The 20,762-nt window shown below is 39.8% G+C and overlaps 1 protein-coding gene across 1 annotated transcript in view; it reads left to right on the top strand.

Moving 5' to 3' along the window:
- The window catches only part of LUZP2 (leucine zipper protein 2), a 1,010,053-nt gene that overhangs the window by 708,184 nt on the left and 281,107 nt on the right, over positions 1-20,762 (top strand). Inside the window, exons 6-7 of the mRNA XM_073604551.1 lie at positions 7,256-7,318; positions 12,096-12,158. Coding sequence (XP_073460652.1) covers positions 7,256-7,318; positions 12,096-12,158 — 126 coding nt within the window. The remainder of the gene's footprint in view (positions 1-7,255; positions 7,319-12,095; positions 12,159-20,762) is intronic.

Here is a 20,762-nt window from a genome sequence, read left to right as displayed (position 1 = left end):
TTGCCAACCAAATGCATTATTTTACATTTTTCTACATTAAACCTCATTTGCCATGTAGTTGCCCACCCCATTCATTTGTTCAGATCTTTTTGCAAGGTTTCCAAATCCTGCAGAGAAGTTATTGCCCTGCTTAACTTAGTATTGTCTGCAAATACAGAGATTGAACTGTTTACCCCATCCTCCAGGTTGTTTATGAACAAATTAAATAAGATTGGTCCCAGCACAGAACCCTGGGGGACCCCACTACCCACCTCTGACCATTCCGAGTACTCTCCATTTATCACCACCCTCTGAAATTGCCCTTGTATCCAGTTTTCAATCCATGAACTCACCCTATGGTCCATGCCAACGGACCTTTATTTTGTACAGTAAACGTTTATGGGAAACTGTGTCAAATGCTTTTGCAAAATCCAGATACACCACGTCTATGGGCCTTCCTTTATCTAGATGGCAACTCACCTCCTCATAGAGGGTTAATAGATTGGTTTGACAAGAACAATTCTTTAAGAATCCATGCTGATTACTGCTAATGATACCATTCTCAGTACTAAAATCTTGTATATAGTCCCTTATCATCCCCTCCAAGAGCTTGCATACTATTGATGTTAGGCTAACTGGTCTAATTCCCAGGGATGTATTTTGGGCCCTTTTTAAATATTGGTGCTACATTGGCTTTTCTCCAATCAGCTGGTACCATTCCAGTCAGTAGACTGTCATTAAAAATTAGGAACAATGGTCTGACAATTACTTTACTGAGTTCCCTACGTACCCTCGGATGCATGCCATCTGATTTATTAGTGTTAAGTTTCCCAAGTCTAATTTTAACTCTGTCCTCTGTTAACCATGGAGGTGCTTCCTGTGATGTGTCATGAGGATAAACACTGCCATTTTGGTTACAGAAGCCCCCTGATTTCCTCATAGAGACTGAGGAGAAGAATAAATTCAATACCTTCGCCATCTCCCCATCCTTTGTAACCAGATGGCCTTCATTCTTTATGTTGCCAATATGGTCTGGTCAAAACACGGATTTTGGTTCACAATTATTCCTAATGTGGATGTGTGTAATATACTTTCACACCTGTATTGCAACCTTGACTTTATTCAAATACATTTTGGACTATAATTATTTAGCAACATTATTGCTTGTTATGTCTTTGGTATAACCATACACCATCAATTGGTTTATATCTAGTTAACTCGTTTATATTAGTATTTTGCACCTTTGTTTCTTTTTAGTGCTGCTACAATTTTTCTCATTTTATTCTGTGTGTGTATCTCACTTCTAGTGGCTGCTTATTGTTATTATTTATTTATTTTTTAGTAGCGCGGTATTTTTCTTACTGAGTATTATGGGATGTGTATGTAGATTAGCTGTGAGATTGGTGGGGGCGAATTCCTCCAACAGCTCTCACTGCTGATTGGACAGTCTACCCCGCCTGAATGCAGCGGTGGGGGGATTGAGAGAATTAACTTTGTACCCGTGTTTTCAATAAATGGTCCATGTTCAGCAACAACAAGTATTGTCTTGTTGTGTTTGTTGTTAGCAGTTGGAATATCTGATATCTTTTTCTATATTCAGACCGGGAGGAAGTAGTATATGAGGAAAGCACTCAAGTGGAGTGTAGGACATTTCGTAAAATTTTTTTACACTCTCTATCCCTGTGATAATCATCCCTCGGGAGCTCTACCCATAAGGATTCCACCTCCTCCCTAGCTCCCTTAATGACGTCATCTTCCACATTCACTTGTACATTATTCCTGATATATAGGCATAACTCTCCTCCTTTTTTACCCTCTCTATCCCTGCGATAAAGGGTATACCCTTGAATGGTTGCCAGCCAATCATGAGAGCTGTTAAACCAGGTCTCTGAAATTCCCACAAAATCCAAATCCTCCCCGTACAACAGTATCTCTAGTTCACCCAGCTTGTCCGCCGGGCTCCTGGCATTGGTGAACATGCCACATAGTTTAGACCGGTCGCATACTATCCTCTTATTGGGTGTTCCAAGATTGTACCTAGGACTTGTTACTATACTTACCTTGGGTTTATGTGCTTTAGTCAATCTACCACTAATGCCCCCAATACTACCCTCTGGAATATGTTCCGTGCTGACTATCTCAACCTCTAGGCTCTCCCCCCATCGCCTAGTTTAAAAACTCCTCTAACTTTTTGGTCAACTTCACTCCCAGCAGATCTGCACCCTCCTCATTTAGAGACTGCCTAGTGACATGACAGAGATCTTCTGTTCCTTGTCATTGGGAACAGTGATCTCTGTCATGTTTCAATAAGCCCACCCCTGCCCCCCCACAGTTGGAACACACCCAGGGAACACACTTAACACCTTGATCACCCTCTAGTGTTAACCTCTTCCCTGCCAGTGTCATTTTTACATTGATCAGTGCATTTCTTTAGCACTGATCAATGTAATAATGTCATTGGTCCCCAAAAAGTGTCATTTGGGGTCAGATTTGTCTGCCGCAATGTCGCAGTCCTGCTAAAAATCACAGATCGCCGCTTTTATCATTAAAAATAATAAAAAAGTCTCTAAATCTATTACATAGTTTGTAGACGCGATAACTTTTGCGCAAACCAATCAATATACGCCTATTGTGATTTTTTTTTACCAAAAATATGTAAAAGAAAATATATCAGCCTAAACTGATGAATAAATTTGTTTTTTTATATTTTTTTGGATAAGTATTATAGCAAAAAGTAAAAAAAAAAAATTGACGGTCTTTTTTGTTTATAAAAATAAAAACCACAGAGGTGATCAAATACCACCAAAAGAAAGCTCTATCTGTGGGAAAAAAATTCTGTTTGGGTACAATGTCGCACGACCATTCAATTGTCAGTTAAAGCGATGCAGTGCCGCATCGCAAAAAATGCTCTGGTCATTAAGGGGGTAAAACCTTCCGGGGGCTAAAGTGGATAAACAACCTTAGCAGGCGCGTGCATACCCAACACGTATTGTAGCAGCTGATGTATGTGCCTGGCGGCTGCAATGTCTGCCGGGCCCCTGCGATCGCTCCTGAGAGAGACAGAACGAGGGATCTGTCAATGTAAACAGACAGATCCCTGTTCTGTCAGGGAGAGAAGAGAGATCTGCTGTTCGTAGTGATTAGAAACAGCGATGTCTCTCTACTCCCAGTCAGTACACTGGCCCCACAGTTAAAAACACATCCCTAGGACACACTTAACTCTTAGCTCTGATCACTGTATAAATGTCATTGGTCCCAAAAAAATGTCAAAGGTATCTGATCTGTCCGCCGCAATGTCACAGTCCTGCTAAAAATTGCCATTGCTAGTAAAAAAAAATTCCTCAAATCTATCCCCTTTCTTCTAGACGCTATAACTTTTGCGCTAACCAATCAATATACGCTTATTGCAATTTTTTTACCAAAAATATGTAGAAGAATACATATTGGCCTAAACTGACAAATAAATTAGTTTTTCTTTAAAAAAAGTTTAGATATTTATTATAGCAAAAAGTAAAAAATTTGGGTTTTTTTTTCAAAATTGTCGCTCTTTTTTTGTTTATAGCGCAAGAAATAAAAACTGCAGAGGTGATCAAATACCACCAAAAGAAAGCTCTATTTGTGGGGAAAAAAGGACATCATTTTTGTTTGGGTACAGCGTCGCACGGCCACGCAATTGTCAGTTAATGCAGTGCCATATAGCAAAAAATGACCTGGTCATTAAGGGGCAATTTCTTCTGAGCCCGAAGTGGTTAAGGACTGTCCATGCTGTGACAAAAATTACAACATGTTCCACAAGTCTCTCATCCTATTCTCATACCTAAATTGTCCAAACAATTGAACTTCTATTTATAGCCATATCCACACTGTTACCAAGAGGATGGGCAAGTGTGCCAAATTGCACACCTCACTGGCTTTTCCTTGAGGTTTTTAAGTTGTAACCACCTCCTCTCTGCTCTATACGTCAAATCCTTAATCCATTCCCAATCCATTCCTAACCCTTTTCCTGTCTTCCAGACCACCCTGTCATGTGCCATTTCTCCTTTGTGTTCCGAGCAGCCTTGATTTTCTGTCCTTTGTGGTACAATTCAAATGAATGGGCAGCTGTAACACAACCCACATCAACATGCAATTTGGATTGGTGTGAATGGACCGTAAAACTCAACTGTAGTTCTATAAAATGTCTTAAAATGCATGTTAACTTAAAATTTACATTCCACTATGTTTCACATGATGCCACAATGTGTGCAGCTTTCTTAAGAAAATAGTTTTTTTGTGAATTTGTTGCATAACTGCAGTAGATAAAAGTTTGACTTAGCAGTTATGTAAAACAGCTTGATCCCTTATAGGAATGAGCCAGACAGATCTATGTTCAGTTCAAGGAGATTCGGCTGAACATATCAGACGTTCAGATGCCAAATCCAAACCCTATTGAAATCGATTAGCCAAACTGAACCATTGAGCCCTTGAGCAAATGTGTCAAATCAATTTTCTTCATCTTTAAGGATAATAGCCTAGGGATTGGCAAAAAATGTATACATACATTGGGGCCCCCTGAAAACTAATACCTACTAAACCATGTTGATATGTTGATGAAGACAAGGGTCTCTTCCCTATAACCTTGGCTCAGTGGTTGTGGGGGTGCAGGTGGGACTTTAGGATAAGCCCCCCTCCCCCCAATATCATCCTCTCCCCCATGTGAATGAGTATGATGCACATGATACCCTACTCAGTTAAAGTGTAACTCTACTTTTGTTGAGAAAAAAAACATTCCCCTCTGGGTGATTTATGTACATTGCAAGAGTTATAACAACCTTTGTTGCGGATTCCTAATTTTTGTTATTCTGAAGAAATCACTGTTTGTTCTTCTGTGCTGAGTGGGTTTAATGGGAGTGGTTTCATAATTATCAGTCAGCTGTGCAGCTGCAGAGCACTAATGAGGAAGGCTGCTGGACCTGCATCCCTTTAGATGTCATTTCCTATTGGAAAATGCCATTTTTGTTGCAGAGGATACCTGAAATCTGACTTATATTTTAGGCAGACTTCTGGGAAAATGGATGAGCCAATCACACAAGCAGAAAATTATGTTTCTGGGGGGTGGTCAGTACACACTCTGTGTACAGAACAACACCAGGTTAGCCATATTGCATTGCATTTTCAGAAAATTACAGTGGCTGCAGATTGAAAAGGAAAGGTAATTTTTAACAACACTCAATTACAATATGACTTGTGTCACAATTGCATAGGCTATATTATATTTTCTTTATTTGCTAATGTTTTTCCCCACGAAAGTGGAGTTACCCTTTAAAAAGAAGCCAGTTGTAAATAAGCACACACACATAAGTCATATATATATATATATATATATATATATATATATATATATATATATATATATATATATAAATCCAGTGTTTAAAAGTCAGCATCAATCACAATAAACATAACACATCTTTTATTGAAAAAAAGGAAACTGTTGATATGCTGAACTGCCCTTAGTTGTATATAGGGATGAGCCGAACACCCCCGGGTCGGTTTAACCAGAACATGCAAACAGGCAAAAAATTAATACGAACAAGTGAACACCATTTAAGTCTATGGGACATGAACATGGAAAATCAAAAGTGCTCATTTTAAAGGCTTATATGCAAGTTATTGCCAAAAAAAGTGCATGGGGACCCGAGTCCTGCCCCATGGGACATGTATCAATGCAAAAAACAAGTTTTAAAAATGGATTTTCAGGAGCAGTGATTTTAATAATGCTTAAAGTGAAACAGTAAAAATAAAATATTCCTTTAAATATCGTGATTGGGGGGTGTCCTTAGTATGCCTGTAGAGTAAAGCATCTTTCCCGTGTTTAGATCAATACCACAGCAAAATGACATTTCTAAAGAAAAAATCTAATTCAAAACTGCTCGTGGCTGTAATGAATTGTTGGATCCCGGCAACATAGGTAAAAAATCATTGAAAAAAACGGCATGGGGACCTGGTTTCTGCCCCAGGGGACATGTATAAATGCAAAAAAAACCCTCTGCAGCAATGCTGGCAGCACTAACATGTCTATTTCTCAAAGACAGCCTCTGGATATGACGCTGAGCATGTGCACTCAACTTCTTTGGTCGACCATGGCGAGGCCTGTTCTGAATGGAATCTGTCCTGTTAAACTGCTATATGGTCTTGGCCACCATGCTGCAGCTCAGTTTCAGGGTCTTGGCAATCTTCTTATAGCCTAGGTCATCTTTATGTAGAGCAACAATTCTTTTTTTCAGATCCTCAGAGAATTCTTTGCCATGAGGTGCCATGTTGAACTTCCAGTGACCAGTATGAGAGAGTGAGAGCGATAACACCAAATTTAACACACCTGCTCCCCATTCACACCTGCGACCTTGTAACACTAACGAGTCACATGATGCCGGGGAGGGAAAATGGCTAATTGGGCCCAATTTTGGCATTTTCACTTAGGGGTGTACTCACTTTTGTTGCCAGCGATTTAGACATTAATGGCTGTGTGTTGAGTTATTTTGAGGGGACAGCAAATTTCCAATGTTATACAAGCTGTACACCCACTACTTTACATTGTAGCAAAGTGTCTTTTCTTCAGTATTGTCACATGAAAAGATATAAAAAAAATATTTACAAAAATGCGAGGGGTGTACTCACTTTTGTGAGATACTGTATATATATAAATGTGTGTTTTTTTTGTTTTTTTAACAAAGGGACACAAGTAATATTGTAATTATATGGTATTAAAAAATGATCTTTCCATTTCAATCTGCAGCTCTGTCATGCAATGCAGAATGTGTACAGAACGCCCCCCAGATGTCATTTCCTGCTTGTGTGATTGGCTCACTGATTTTCCCAGAAGTCTACACTAAGATACGGGTCAGATTTCAGGCATCCCCTACAACAAAAATTTCATTTTTTCTGAGATACTCTGAATAGGAAATCAAATCTAAAGGGATGCAGACCTTGCAATTTTCCTTATTTGAGCCCTGCAAGTGCAGGAGGTGGTTCATAATTATGAAATCAGTCCCATTAGTTTCACTTAGCACAGGGGCACAGACAAACACACAGGGATTTCTTCAGAATAACAAAAGGTAAGAATCTGCAACAAAGTTTGTTAAAATCCTTGTAATGTACATAAGTCACCCAGAGGGGGATATTAATCTTTAACTGTAAACATTGATGTTTTTACACATGACTGGAATTCAGCTTTAAGATCAAAATTCTGCAATTTATAGTTACAGTCTGAACAGTTTCTCTATTTTTTTTTAATCAGAATAAAAGCCTGAAGAACAAACTACTATCTGGAAACAAACTTTGTGGTCTCCGTGCTGAAGAAGTGAGTAAGACTTTCTTTAAATGGCTAAATGCTAACTAAAATGTTTATGAAGGGATCTGACCTAGAGATTCTGAATGAAAATATAAGTAATGCATGTTTCATCAGACTTGACATTTCTCTGTGTTGATGTTCAAGTAGTGTATTGTATTAGAACAGTAAGCAGATGTACAGCTCTGTCTTTTGACACTAATACAAATGTATGCTAAAAGGCAAGTATTTTATGAGGCAAGTACAATGTCTGCAATGAAGGTTGAAGATGTTAAAGTGCAACTCCACTATAAACACATTTTTCAAGCCAGGGGTAGCATCTAGTTAAATAAATAAATGGATGGAGTTTAACCTCCTGGTGAGTGTTGCAATCTTCCAGGGTTCTAGCTGGAAGCTCCCTTTGACTTTTTTTAACTTTTAGGCTGGGTTCACACTATCTTCGCATGCAGCTCACAGCAGGGGTCCTGTGCGTCCCCGTTCACAGTTTCAGGTCCAATTTTAGCCCGAATTTTGGACCTGAAACTGACCAAAAGACACACAGGACCCCTGTGCAAATTTGCACTGGACCCGCAGCGGAGATATGTGAACCAGCTTCATAGAGAGCCGGTCAAAATCTCCTGCTGTTGCAAATTGGATGCTGGGAACCCGCATCCAATTCGCAATAGTGTGAACCCAGCCTTAAATGTGTTTTATTGAAATGACGGTAAGAGAATAGTATTACAACTGGTGTAAATGCATACAAAAGAAATAAGTACAGCAGACATATAAGGACAGCATGCACAACTGCTCCATTAAAAATAGATAATATGAAAAAATAAACAAAAAAAACAAAAAACAAACTTGTCATCCTCAGGGTTAGGAAAGAGACCTAACAAGCATAGTCTGGGGTCGACTGTCATAGGTGATCCCATCTTGTCGTGGAGGAATTGACTCACTTGCGGCCAGTAATCACGTATGACTGGACAGGACATTCCCACAAAATGTGAAAGAAGGCCCCCCGGGGATCTGGGCATCTGGGACATGTGGGAGAGTGAGAGGGGAGAAATCTGACAATAGGTACTGGGGTCAGGTATGCTCTATGCAAAATATGAAGCACTGTGTGGCTATCTGAAGCCTTGGGAGACACCTGTTTACATGCATCTAGTATTTAAGCCCAATCCTCATCCTCTACTTCCCCAACATCTTGTGACCATCAGGATTTGAATTGATAGGCCAGCTTAGTGGCAGAGGGAGTAATAAGTTCAGTAAAGAATATGGTAGGTCAGTTTCTTAGGGTCTGAACCTAATATTGTGTCCAGGATGGGGAGTGTCGGGAGCTGAGGAGGAGGGCCAGGGATTTGAGTATGTTGGCAGCACTCTTTTTTTGATTAAGCTTCTTTTTGGGAATTCTACTTTAGAGAATGTACCTGGGTGCAGGTTGCAGAAATGTTTTCTCTTATGCTATCTGGTGGTTGCTTAGTTCAATTACACTGCCTGAAGTAAAAACTTGAGTTCATGATTTTCATGACTTTTCAAGAAAAATGATCACCCTGACCATACAGGGCAAGATGACATTAGGGTTGATTTACTAAGGGCAAGTAGACTGTGCACTTTGCAAGTGCAGTTGCACTCTAAGCTCAAAGGTTTAGTAAATGAGGTGAAGCTTTACTTTGCAATCACATGCAAGAAAATAAAAGAAAACAACATTTGTGCTTGCATATAAGTCATAAGCCAGAAGAGCCCCCATTAACTAAGCTCTGGAGCACATGCCCTCAGAGTGCAACTGAACCTGTCTATTTGCCTTTAGTAAATGAGATCTATTGTCTCTAGAAAGGGTAACCCCTTATACACTTCATTGCAGGTTCTTGCTCCTTTGGTGCTAAGATTATTTGTTTTAATGACACAAAAAGCAGTGATGTCACTCTACCAGTCACGTGTCAGTCTTTGAGCCTAATAATTGGTTGCTATGTCTAGACACCATTATAGGGGGGCAGTCACATACTCCTCTATAAGTGTTGAGTACTCTTTTCAGTGTTTCTTCATTATATATACAAGCATAAAAAAGCTGTTCTATATGCCTCCAGGGATTTAAAATAATGTTTTTGATGATCTGATTTGCCAGGAATTTAAAATAACTTCCTGGGTCACTTTGCTGACGATCTGCTTGCATTGTGCACAACCACCCTATAGCCTGAGAAATCACTCTATTTTCATGATAATATGAAAGATATTGTACAATATTATGAAATATAGACTGAAGTGCATGAAATAGGTAGAGTATTCCAATTGAATTGCCTTGCTTTAACTACTCAATGAAGTAATAAAAAAAAGTATTAAAAAATCACCCTGCAAAAGAAGATCAGTAATGCTTTCCTGTCCAGTGAGTGGTAAATACTACTTCAGTAATGAGATCCTACAGTGCTAATTAGGAATCTACCAGCTCTTATTCTTAAGTGAAGTAGGTGTGTCAGAAACAAACCAGTCTTCCAAAAGGTTTGTGGCAAAGTACAACAAATAGAAAAATTCAGACAACACTCAAACTGTAGCCCAATAGTATATCATCCTTCCCAATAATGTGTATACTTACTTAATGTTTGCTTTTGCATTAAAGCAGAGCTCCACCCAAAAGGGGAAGCTCAGCTTGTTCGCACCCTCCCCCCTCCGCATTTGGCACTTTTTGGGGGGAGTGGATACCTGTCAAAACCACTTCCAGGTAAGATCACCGCACAACGATCTACTAAATTTCCGGCCCCTCCTTCTTCCACCCGCTGCCTTCTGGGAGACACACAGGTCCCAGAAGACAGCGAAGCCATTCGGAAAGTGCAGCGCAACTGGCGCATGCGCAGTAGGAAATCGGCTGTCAAGCCACAAGGCTTCACTTCTTGTTTCCCGTAGTGAAGATGCTGGTGCCTGCACCCAAAGCCGATTGACTAATCAGCTATGGGTGCTGACATTGCGGGATACCTGGACAGGTAAGTGTCCTTATATTAAAAGTCAACAGCTGCAATATTTGTAGCTGCTGACTTTTATTTATTTTTTACTTTTTTACGGGCTGGAACTCAGCTTTAAGTATACTGACATTTGATGGCTGTAGCAAAGTTACAGCTTGCAGGATAAGTAATATGAAATCTTCTACAGGTTTTTATATTGTCTACTGACCAGGCACAATGGTGAGTAGCAGCATGAAAATACACCACTGCTAAGATGAAAAAGAAAATAAATTACTGCTCTACTGTTGACTTTACCCCTTTAAGATTACATCTCAAATGTGACTGAGTAAGTGGAGCATTTTAACTGTTCCGTTTAACAAGGCCATTTGAGCACCTGTCAAGTATGGTGAGTCCTCTTGGCTCCTTTGCCTGGGGGACACTGGTCAACATCAGACACAAATGACTGGTCCATACAGTGCAGATGGAACCCTTATGGGGGTGGGCAGGTATCTGACACAGTTCAGCACCTCATATGTTGAATGCTGAAGATCCTTCAGCCACTGTGCCCCAGGTAAGGGACTCACTGGATTGGAGAGGTAAGTTTTAATTGATGCTTTTTGAAGCATGGTATTTATCACATTTTATATTAGTGACAGATTCCTTTTACAGGATGAGTTTTGTGACAGACCGAACTAGGACAGAGGCTTTTGGAGGGGACTAGGGGCTTGCCTCCTATCTACTGATTATGGCTCATGGAGGAGACTGATGATTTTGTTTGCTTCTCCCAGTCAGAGCATGGAAAAGAGCTCAGTTTAGCCTCTGATCCCATAGAGAGCAGATCATCCTCTAATGATTGACAACAATATGATGAACGATGAGACCGAGCCTTAGATTAATTCTCTAAATAAGGACAAGAAAGCTTCTCTTCTGGAGTGGATGGAAAGATGTAATATTAATCTTGTACAGTTGAATGGTAAGAGGGAATATGCTAGCCCTAACACAGACTAGGTTGGAAAAGCTCCTTCACTTGCGACATAAATATTTATCAACAATATCCCTCAAGAAATGTATGAAAATAAATGAATTTCACGTTTTCAGACTGCTGGAACAGTGTCTAAGTTTTGTCTCATAGACAGTTGTAGACTGGTGTTGAACAGTCTGTGATCCCTGATTTATCAAACCATTGTCTAGGTGTGAATTCCCATTGTTAATTGAGTTAATTGAGTCACCTATTGTTTCTGTCTGTTGGCTAATTTTGTTAAGTCTTGGCTGTTCCTACATGATGGGATTAGCCTTGTGTCAACTTTACCTCATTATCTAACCTATGTGTGATGTTTGGGGTAATATTTTGTTTTATTTTTCATTTATTGAATAAGGCTGCATGTGTTAGCAGCCAAACCGACCTTGCAGGGAGATAAAACGTGTCATAAATAAAGCCAGCAACTCATATTTCTATATTGGCTCACAGGGTGTTCTTATATCTGAACACTCCAGCATAAAGGAGAAATCGTTGTTATACCAAATCCAACTACTAGATCATAGTCTCGATAAGCCAGTGCATTTCTATTAGCATATAAATTATTAAAAAGATTTCCATGAAGACAGCACTGAATAGAAAGAATTTGTCACTCTACTTTTAGACAGTCATTCATTCCTGTGTCTATGAATTTCTAATACTCAGATGAAATATTGTCAGAGCAATATTGCTTTTCGTTTTTCAAATAAAAGTAATTTTACTAAGATGATTGTATATATTGGTTGATCGGTAGGTTGGTAAAAAGCTTGACCTATTGTTATACTGAATAGTATATCTACGTATATGTTTACAGGGAATTTAGTTTATTGATAAATTGTCTTTTTTTTTTTTTTTCATTTTGTAGTCAAAACGCATACAGGCCCAGCTTAAAGAGCTTCGGTATGGGAAGAAGGATTTAGTTTCTAAGGTAAGTCAACATTTTTAGAGTAAGATGAAGTATTATGTCTAGTGCCCAACAGTAGATACAAGGATTACGTGACAAGTTTTATAGGGTTCATGATCTATAGAAATACATTCAAATTCAGTGATTCAGTTAGGCTATTGCAAAATGTATGGCAAAAGGGGTCTTTTTTGACACAGACATGGAACAAATATACAGGTTTGCATCACAGTTAGAAAGTCTGGTTGGACAGAACACCATGTCTGAGAGCATAGACAGACATCTAGCATCGGGGAGAAAAAAATAGTGTATTTTTTTGGACACCGAAGATGAAAATGAATTTGAAAAAAATGGTCCTACCTTTTTTCATTTAATTTGTTTTTTATTGGAAGTTTCTTTAGTACATAGCAGTATACAATTATACAAAGCAGTACAAAATAAAATAACGCTTTTCACATTCATTGGTTATGGAGTATGCTAACAGTGCACAGAGTACTGCTGGAATAGAATAGTAGAAATATTGTGTTATTGTATTGTAGAAATATTGTGTTATTAAAAGTACATAATAGTGTACACTATATGAGTTTACAAAAGAAGTAACAAAAACTACAGAACATGTGGAACAATTAGAACATTAAAAACATTTAGAACAGTATATGCCAAATTATCCTTTATAAGGTCAGACATGAACACAACACCATTCCTTGATCGCCACTTTGTATCTCATTTATATATACTGTAGATAACCATACATTCCATCTAGCATAATATATCTGTAACGACTGGTTGGTACCTGTGAAAAATTTCTCATAAGTACACTGAGTGTAAACTCTATAACTCACTTTGGACAAATTTGGGGCCAAAGAGTGTTTCTATTTGCAAGTAACCATCAGCCTTGCGGCTATTAAAATATGGGAAGCTATGGTAAATACTGAATTGGAAACCTTCCTATCGGTAACACAAATAGGGCTAATAGAAGGTATCTCCGTCATTTGTAAAATCAGTGTAAATGCAGGTTTAAGTTCAGATGTTTGGCAAATCAGATATTTATTAAACCAAAAGATAGTTTTTGTTAGAGGGCAACAGGAAGTTATAGTATTTCCAAACTGCGTTATTAATAAGCACCTGCATGACAGGTTAAAGATTAGGAAAATGTTGAACCTGGGCCACATTATGAAAGTCTTCCTTATCAAGGGTTCTTAGGGCCTCTTTGAGATTTATATGCCCTTGTAGTGACCAAGAGGCTACAGAGAAGGAAGGTACAAGAAATTCAAAAGCTTACAAAGGAATATCCATTTCTCTCTTATCATGGGGAGGTACTGATTGTAGAGAATAATTCCAGGATCCTAAAGAGGCTTGAATGGATAAGACATTTGGAATATATATTTTCTATCCTGACTCTGAGGCAAAGAAGTCAAATCTTGGTCATTTAGAATCACTCTTTTGATAGCTACCCAACAATTGGGGGGTTCTGGTTCAAACCATGCTTTTAAGTGTTCCAATAATACCTCCTATTGATAAGTCTGAATATCAGGCAGTCCAACCCCTCCCTGTGATCTATGCTTAATCAAAGTATCTCATGTAATCCTAGGTCTCCTACTCTTCCAAATATACAGATTAAGATCCCTGTATAACATTTGAAAAAAGCTGGGATTAAGAGGGATCAGGATAGTGCAAAAATAATATAAGATCTTCAGGAGGACTAACATTTTGAATGTCGCTATTCAGCCCATCTACGATATCTCAAATTTGCTGTAGCTATTTAAATTTTGTAAAACGATTTGTAATAGATAAGCTCCACAAACTGCAACCTCCGTTTCTTTCCCTAGCTGCCAGTTGTATCAACAATCCTCTAGAATAAGTCTTATGTGTGCACCAGATATTGAATATGTCAGATTAAGGTGTCAGATTGCAGTGAAAAAATAATTTAAGCTGAGTAGTTAAGTCTTTCTCTATGAGTCCTATTAGTAAATAAGTATGTACAGTATAACCTTGGATTACGAGCATAATTTGTTCCAGAAGCATGCTTGTAATCCAAAGCACTCGTATGTCAAAGTGAGTTTCCCTATAGGAATCAATGGAAACTCAGTTAATTTGTTCCAGTGTAACTGCTAGTGTATACAGTACCGCATGTGGCCAGAGGTGGGGGGCGCCAGAGACACTTGGAAACACTCAGAGACCACTCGGAGACGCTCGGAGACACTCCAAGCATCTCGGAGCATCTCCAAGTGTCTCTGTGGGTCTCCGAGTGGTCTCCGAGCATCTCTGAGTGTTTCCGAGTGTCTCTGATGCCCTCCCTCCTCTGAGTGTCTCTGGTGCTCCATACCTCTGGCTACATGCAACACTGCACACCCCAGAGGCTTGAATCCTGCTTGTTTTGCGAGACAACGCTCGCAAATTAAGTCAGGATTTTTTTTTAAAAACAGCTTGCATTGCGTAACGCTCGTAAACCGAGGTTTTACTGTATTAATATGCCAAAGACAGGTTGGTAGTGTCTTATAAGCCTCTGTCAAAGTCAGAGATATCAGGGCATGGTCAGACCATGTAATGGGTAATATATCTGTGCTATGTACTTTATGCAAAAGGGTAAGATCTGTCAAGAAGAGATCTATTCTTGAATATGACCCATTGTGTGCAGAGTTGAAAGTATAATGTCTCTCTGCTGAGTGTAGACATCTCCAAGGGTCATTCAGGTTTATGTAAAAAGGGTTGAAGGGTCTGTCATGTGCATGGTATAAAAATAGATTTAAATTAAAATCCCAGACTAATAAAAGAAAGCCTTTTTGAACCGCCCCAATTTTTTTCAGGAGGGCAATGAAAAGTTGTCCAGAGTTAGAGGCGTACAAATTTACTATTGTGTATGAAGCATTATTAATTTCATAAATCAAAATAATGTACCTTCGCTCTGAGGAAGAAGGTGTTGCCTTCAAAATGCATCAGCCAGTAAGGACCCGAGTGAAGGCCTTGTACTCTTGAGTCTGTTGTACCTAAGCCTATAGGGCTATGGATGAGTAGCTTGATGAGTGATTTTAATTGTTATTTGTGTGAGTATAATTTATGAAGATTATTTCTTATTAAATATTTTGGGATAATGCACAGACTGGTGTGCCTGCCTTTGTTCATGTTTACACCAGTAACAAAGAGATGACTCCTGCCCCCACCTATAACTGGCCTTCACAGCAAGGAGCACATAGAAGGGCAAACACACGAAAGACAAAACCAGAGTAAATTCCCAGCTCAACTCACCAACCAGTCTGCTTACCAACTGAATTAACCTGTCCAATAGTCTGTGTTAAAAAAAGGGTTTTAGTTAGCACTGGAGTAAAGTTGGTAAGGAGACACAGTGGACACTTTTGCTGCCATTGGATTTATGTTCTGTGTGTTCAGTGTGCGCTCTGTGCCTGTGAGGAGGACTGGGCTAGCTTCAGGCCCACCTGCCCCTTATTTATCCGTTAGAATGCATGTGCTTCCACTGTGGAGACGCTCATAAATTTAGTAGTGTTAGGACTGCAAGCAATACGCAGGGTACCATGAAGAGGCCTTGCAGCTTACGCATGCGTTTTCAAATGTGTGCTAACTAAACCTCTGTTTTTAACGCAGACTATTGGACAGGTTAATTTGGTTTTTAAGCAGACTGGCTGGTGAGTTGAGCTGGGAATTTTCTTTGGTTTTGTCTTTGTTCATTTTTTGTAGTGGCTCTGGGACATCGCCAGTCCGAGAGGGCAGCAAGGCTTTCACTGGGATATCACACTTTTGCACAGGAGTCTTATTTGTTGCTTCTATTATGTGAAAAGTGAACTTTCACTATTACATCCCAGGGGAGATGATCATCAATGTAAGGTGGCTTAGGGAATCTGTGTGCTCTGTCTATAATGGACCCCTAATCAGGAACATCCGGTAGCAGCGTAGAGATCAATTGTTGTACATGGCGCTTTAGATCACCCAGGGGTATCATCTCAGCTAGTCCCCATAGCTTAATATTGTTCCTCCTCAATCTATTCTCTAAGTCAGCGATTTTAAGTTTACGTTGTTGGGTTTCTTCTTCGGTGTCGTTATGGGCATCCACAAGTTCACTGTGGGCTACAGGAAGCTTGGCCATCTTAGTTTCCATGTGGCTGACTCTAACACCCTAATCTGTGACTTCAGCTTTAACTCTTATGACAAAAGAAAGCATTATATCATAAGTGCGGCACTTATACAGTGTTATTAGTCCAAATGTTTAAAGAATATGACATCTCATATATATAAAAAAGTGAAGGTATACACAGTAAGGTGCTGGGAAGGATCTGTCACCAAAAGGAAAAGTTCGCACTGACCCTTGCCCCAACATGTGGACCACTTAATCAAAAGCAGTCAGAAGCGCTTATGAATACTCTACTGCAGCTCTCCACACATGTAAGATGATGGGTTGTTTAAGAAATGACACAATCCTCCATGCAGTATTACTGACAAAGATATTTATTTAAAAATAAGAAAGAAGCCAAATTACTCACATAGTGGTTAAAGTTTGCATATCAATCCTCATATCATAGGTAGGGTTTGCAATGGGTAAGGTGGCCGACTATCAAGTATGGGGACATCACGTGACCAGACTCCTCCCAATGCATTTCATAACTCAGACACCCGCTTGATGTCTGTGAGTGATGAAACACGTTGGATGGAGTCTGGTCATGTGATGTTGTCACGCTCCATAGTCAGACATCTTACCTCTAGGAAACATTGCCTATGATATGAGAAATTATATGCAAATTTTAACCACTATGTTTGTGAGTATTCTGGCTTCTTTTTAGTTTTAAAATAAATACCTTTGTCGGTAATAATGTACAATGAAGTCTCTTCTTGCCTATTCCCATACATTTATGTTGTGAGACTTTTCCCAAGGAGGATTGTGTCGTTTCCTAAACAACCCATCATCTTACATGTGTGGAAAGCTGCAGTAGAGTATTCATAAGCGCTTTTGACTGCTTTTGATTAAGTGGTCCACCTACTGGGGTAAGGGTCAGTGTGAACTTCTCCTTTTGGTGACGAATCCTTCCCAGCACCTTTCTGTGTGGACCTGCACTTATTGGACTTAATATATATATATATATATATATATATATATATATATATATATGAGATGTCATGTTCTTTGAACATTTAAACTATTAACACCGTATAAGTGCTGCACTTATGATATATTGTATTGTTTTGTACGCCAGGAGAATTGTGCTAGCAGCTTTTCCATACTATTTGTGATATTTTATTATTTCATTGAGTGGGAGTGATTTGTGTTTTTTTTTTACAAAAGAAAGCATGTCTGTATGTAAAGTACCCCATAGGGAGACAAGCATATCTTTTAGAGTTGTGTCCACTATTGGATTACCAGCAGTGGGAAAGTTTTCAATGGGATCAATAAGCTCCCTTGTATCTTCTAGTATACTGTACTCCTCATTACAGTCTCCCATATCCAACAGTATAGAAACCTGTCTGAAGTGGGATTTCTGTGGGCTGTGTGATGAGGAAGAGTTACAGTAAAACCTTGGTTTGAGAGTAACTTGGTTTGAGAGCGTTTTTCAAAACAAGCAACGTTTTAAATCAATTTTAACTTGATATACAAGCGATGTCTTGATTAAGGATGAGCTTCGAGTTCGAGTCGAACTCATGTTTGACTCGAATATTGGCTGTTCGCAAGTTCGCCGAACAGCGAACAATTTGGGGTGTTCGCGGCAAATTCGAATGCCGCGGAACACCCTTTAAAAGTCTATGGGAGAAATCAAAAGTGCTAATTTTAAAGGCTTATATGCAAGTTATTGTCATAAAAAGTGTTTGGGGACCTGGGTCCTGCCCCAGGGGACATGGATCAATGCAAAAAAAAGTTTTAAAAACGGCCATTTTTTCGGGAGCAGTGATTTTAATAATGCTTAAAGTCAAACAATAAAAGTGTAATATCCCTTTAAATTTCATAGCTGGGGGGTGTCTATAGTATGCCTGTAAAGGGGCGCATATTTCCCGTATTTAGAACAGTCTGACAGCAAAATGACATTTCGAAGGAAAAAACCCATTTAAAACTACTCGCGGCTATTGCATTGCTGACAATACACATAGAAGTTCATTGATAAAAACGGCATGGGAATTCCCCACAGGGGAACCCCGAACCAAAATTTAAAAAAAAAAATGACGTGGGAGTCCCCCTAAATTCCATACCAGGCCCTTCAGGTCTGGTATGGATATTAAGGGGAACCCCGGCCAAATTAAAATAAAATGATGTGGGGTTCCCCCTAAATTCCATACCAGACCCTTCAGACCCCCACAACCACCGGCCAGGGTTGTGGGGATGAGGCCCTTGTCCTCATCAACATGGGGACAAGGTGTTTTGGGGGGCTACCCCAAAGCACCCTCCCAATGTTGAGGGCATGTAGCCTGGTATGGTTTAGGAGGGGGGGCCGCACTCTCGTCCCCCCCTCTTTTCCTGCGGCCTGCCAGGTTGCGTGCTCAGATAAGGGTCTGGTATGGATCTTTGGGGGGACCCCATGCCGTTTTTTTTTTTTTTGGCACGGGGTTCCCCTTAAACTCCATACCAGACCTGAATGGTCTGGTATGGAATTTAGGGGGACTCCCACGTCATTTTTCTTTTTTAATTTTGGTTCGGGGTTCCCCTGTGGGGAATTCCCTTGCCGTTTTTATCAATGAACTTCTATGTGTATTGTCGGCAATGCAATAGCCACGAGTAGTTTTAAATGGGTTTTTTCTTTCGAAATGTCATTTTGCTGTCAGACTGTTCTAAACACGGGAAACATGCGCCCCTTTACAGGCATACTATAGACACCCCCCCAGCTACGAAATTTAAAGGGATATTACACTTTTATTGTTTGACTTTAAGCATTATTAAAATCACTGCTCCTGAAAAAATGGCCATTTTTAAAACTTTTTTTGCATTGATCCATGTCCTCTGGGGCAGGACCTGGGTCCCCAAACACTTTTTTTATGACAATAACTTGCATATAAGCCTTTAAAATTAGCACTTTTGATTATTCATGTTCGTGTCCCATAGACTTTAACGGTGTTCGCATGTTCGAACGAACTTTTTTCCTGTTCGCATGTTCTGGTGCGAACCGAACAGAGGGGTGTTCGGCTCATCCCTAGTCTTGATATACAAGTAGCATCACGTCACAGCTGAGTATAAAAGAGACTCCTCTAAGTGTAGCAATATGGTTACATTTAATGAAGGTACAACATTTAACAACTCATATGATTGATGATTAAAACAGGCTCATCTAAGTATGCAGGCATCCGGGGTAAAGCTGTCGCCGCCATCGATGTGGTCCCTTCCACGCTGTGCTCCACGAGCGGTTCAATTGCTCTGCTGCAGGGTATTCTTCCCAGTCATGATTGCAGACTGACATCCGTGAGAGCAGGTGGTGTGGGGGATGGTCTATGTGGACAGCTTTACCCCAGATGCCTGCATACTTAGATGTGCCTCTTTTAATCCTCAACCATGTGAGTTGCTAAATGTTGTACCTTCATTAAATGTAACCATATTGCTACACTTAGAGGCGCCTCTCTTCTCTTTTATACTCGGTAGCTCCTGCTGGAGTTTGCTTCTATTCACCTTGTGGATGGACATGTTATGGTTACACAACCTATCACATTGCTATAATCTTTTTATATGGACTTTAAACTGAAGGACTTATGAATAAATGGTTGTGGAACAAATCATTTAAGTTTCCATTATTTCTTATGGGGAAATTTTCTTTCATATGCAAGTGCATTGGATTACAAGCATGCTTATGCTCACAATCTAAGGTTTTACTGTAGTTAGTTAAGGCAGTGGACTGGGTCCAGCGTGAAGAAGTCAGTGAGCTTGCAGGGGACCTTACCTTGATTTTCGTTTGCCCTGAGGGTAGCTGCTGTCACCCTACTGCAATTCAAGCGATCTCTGCTGCTCCGTGTCGCTTTGAGCTGTTAAGAGCTAGAGGTCTGTCCGGGAGCTAGATTACAACGTGTCCATGTTCCTGGTTGCTGGCCACACTCCCGGCCCTACCTTTTGTGTCAGGGGTTGGAGAGGGCACGCAAACTTCAACAATACCGCCACAGGAGCCCAGTTCTGAATGACTTGGAATTTTGGCAGAACATAGAAGAAGTATAATTGATTTAATCTCAGACTCATGTAATCCTCTGCGTATCACTAACAGTAGGAGAAGAAGGGCCAGTACTCAGTTGGGGTTTTGTTCTTATAAGGAACATTTGTACAAATTGGGAGAGCAACTGAATGGCCCAATCAGTGTGCTATGGCTGCTATTGTGCCTTTATATTGTGGCTAGGCTCTTGGAGCAGGCCGTGTTGCCAATTAGCAGTGTAGTCGGCATGGAGGTCCAACCTGGCTGTGCTCTCTGACAAAGGTGCCTAGATCACAAGATCTGCGTAATGGATTCACTAAACTCCCCACAAGCAAAACCATTGACATACATGTATTCCAGTTGTGTATTTACCTTTTGCCTGGAGTTCAGCTTTACATTTGGATAAGAAACAAGAAAAATACACCAGAAGAAAAAAATTGTTAAACAAGGCTTAGGAAGGCTTAGGAAACATATGTTGTGTAAACAGTTGTAGCGAGTGTGAATCATTCAGGTGATTAAAGAAAAGAATAGC

The sequence above is a fragment of the Aquarana catesbeiana genome, linkage group LG11 (assembly GCF_042186555.1).
Source record: "Aquarana catesbeiana isolate 2022-GZ linkage group LG11, ASM4218655v1, whole genome shotgun sequence".
In the NCBI taxonomy this organism is placed as follows: Eukaryota; Metazoa; Chordata; class Amphibia; order Anura; family Ranidae; genus Aquarana; species Aquarana catesbeiana.
Note: the sequence above shows the minus strand (reverse complement) of the source record. Positions and strands in the feature narration are given on the sequence as shown.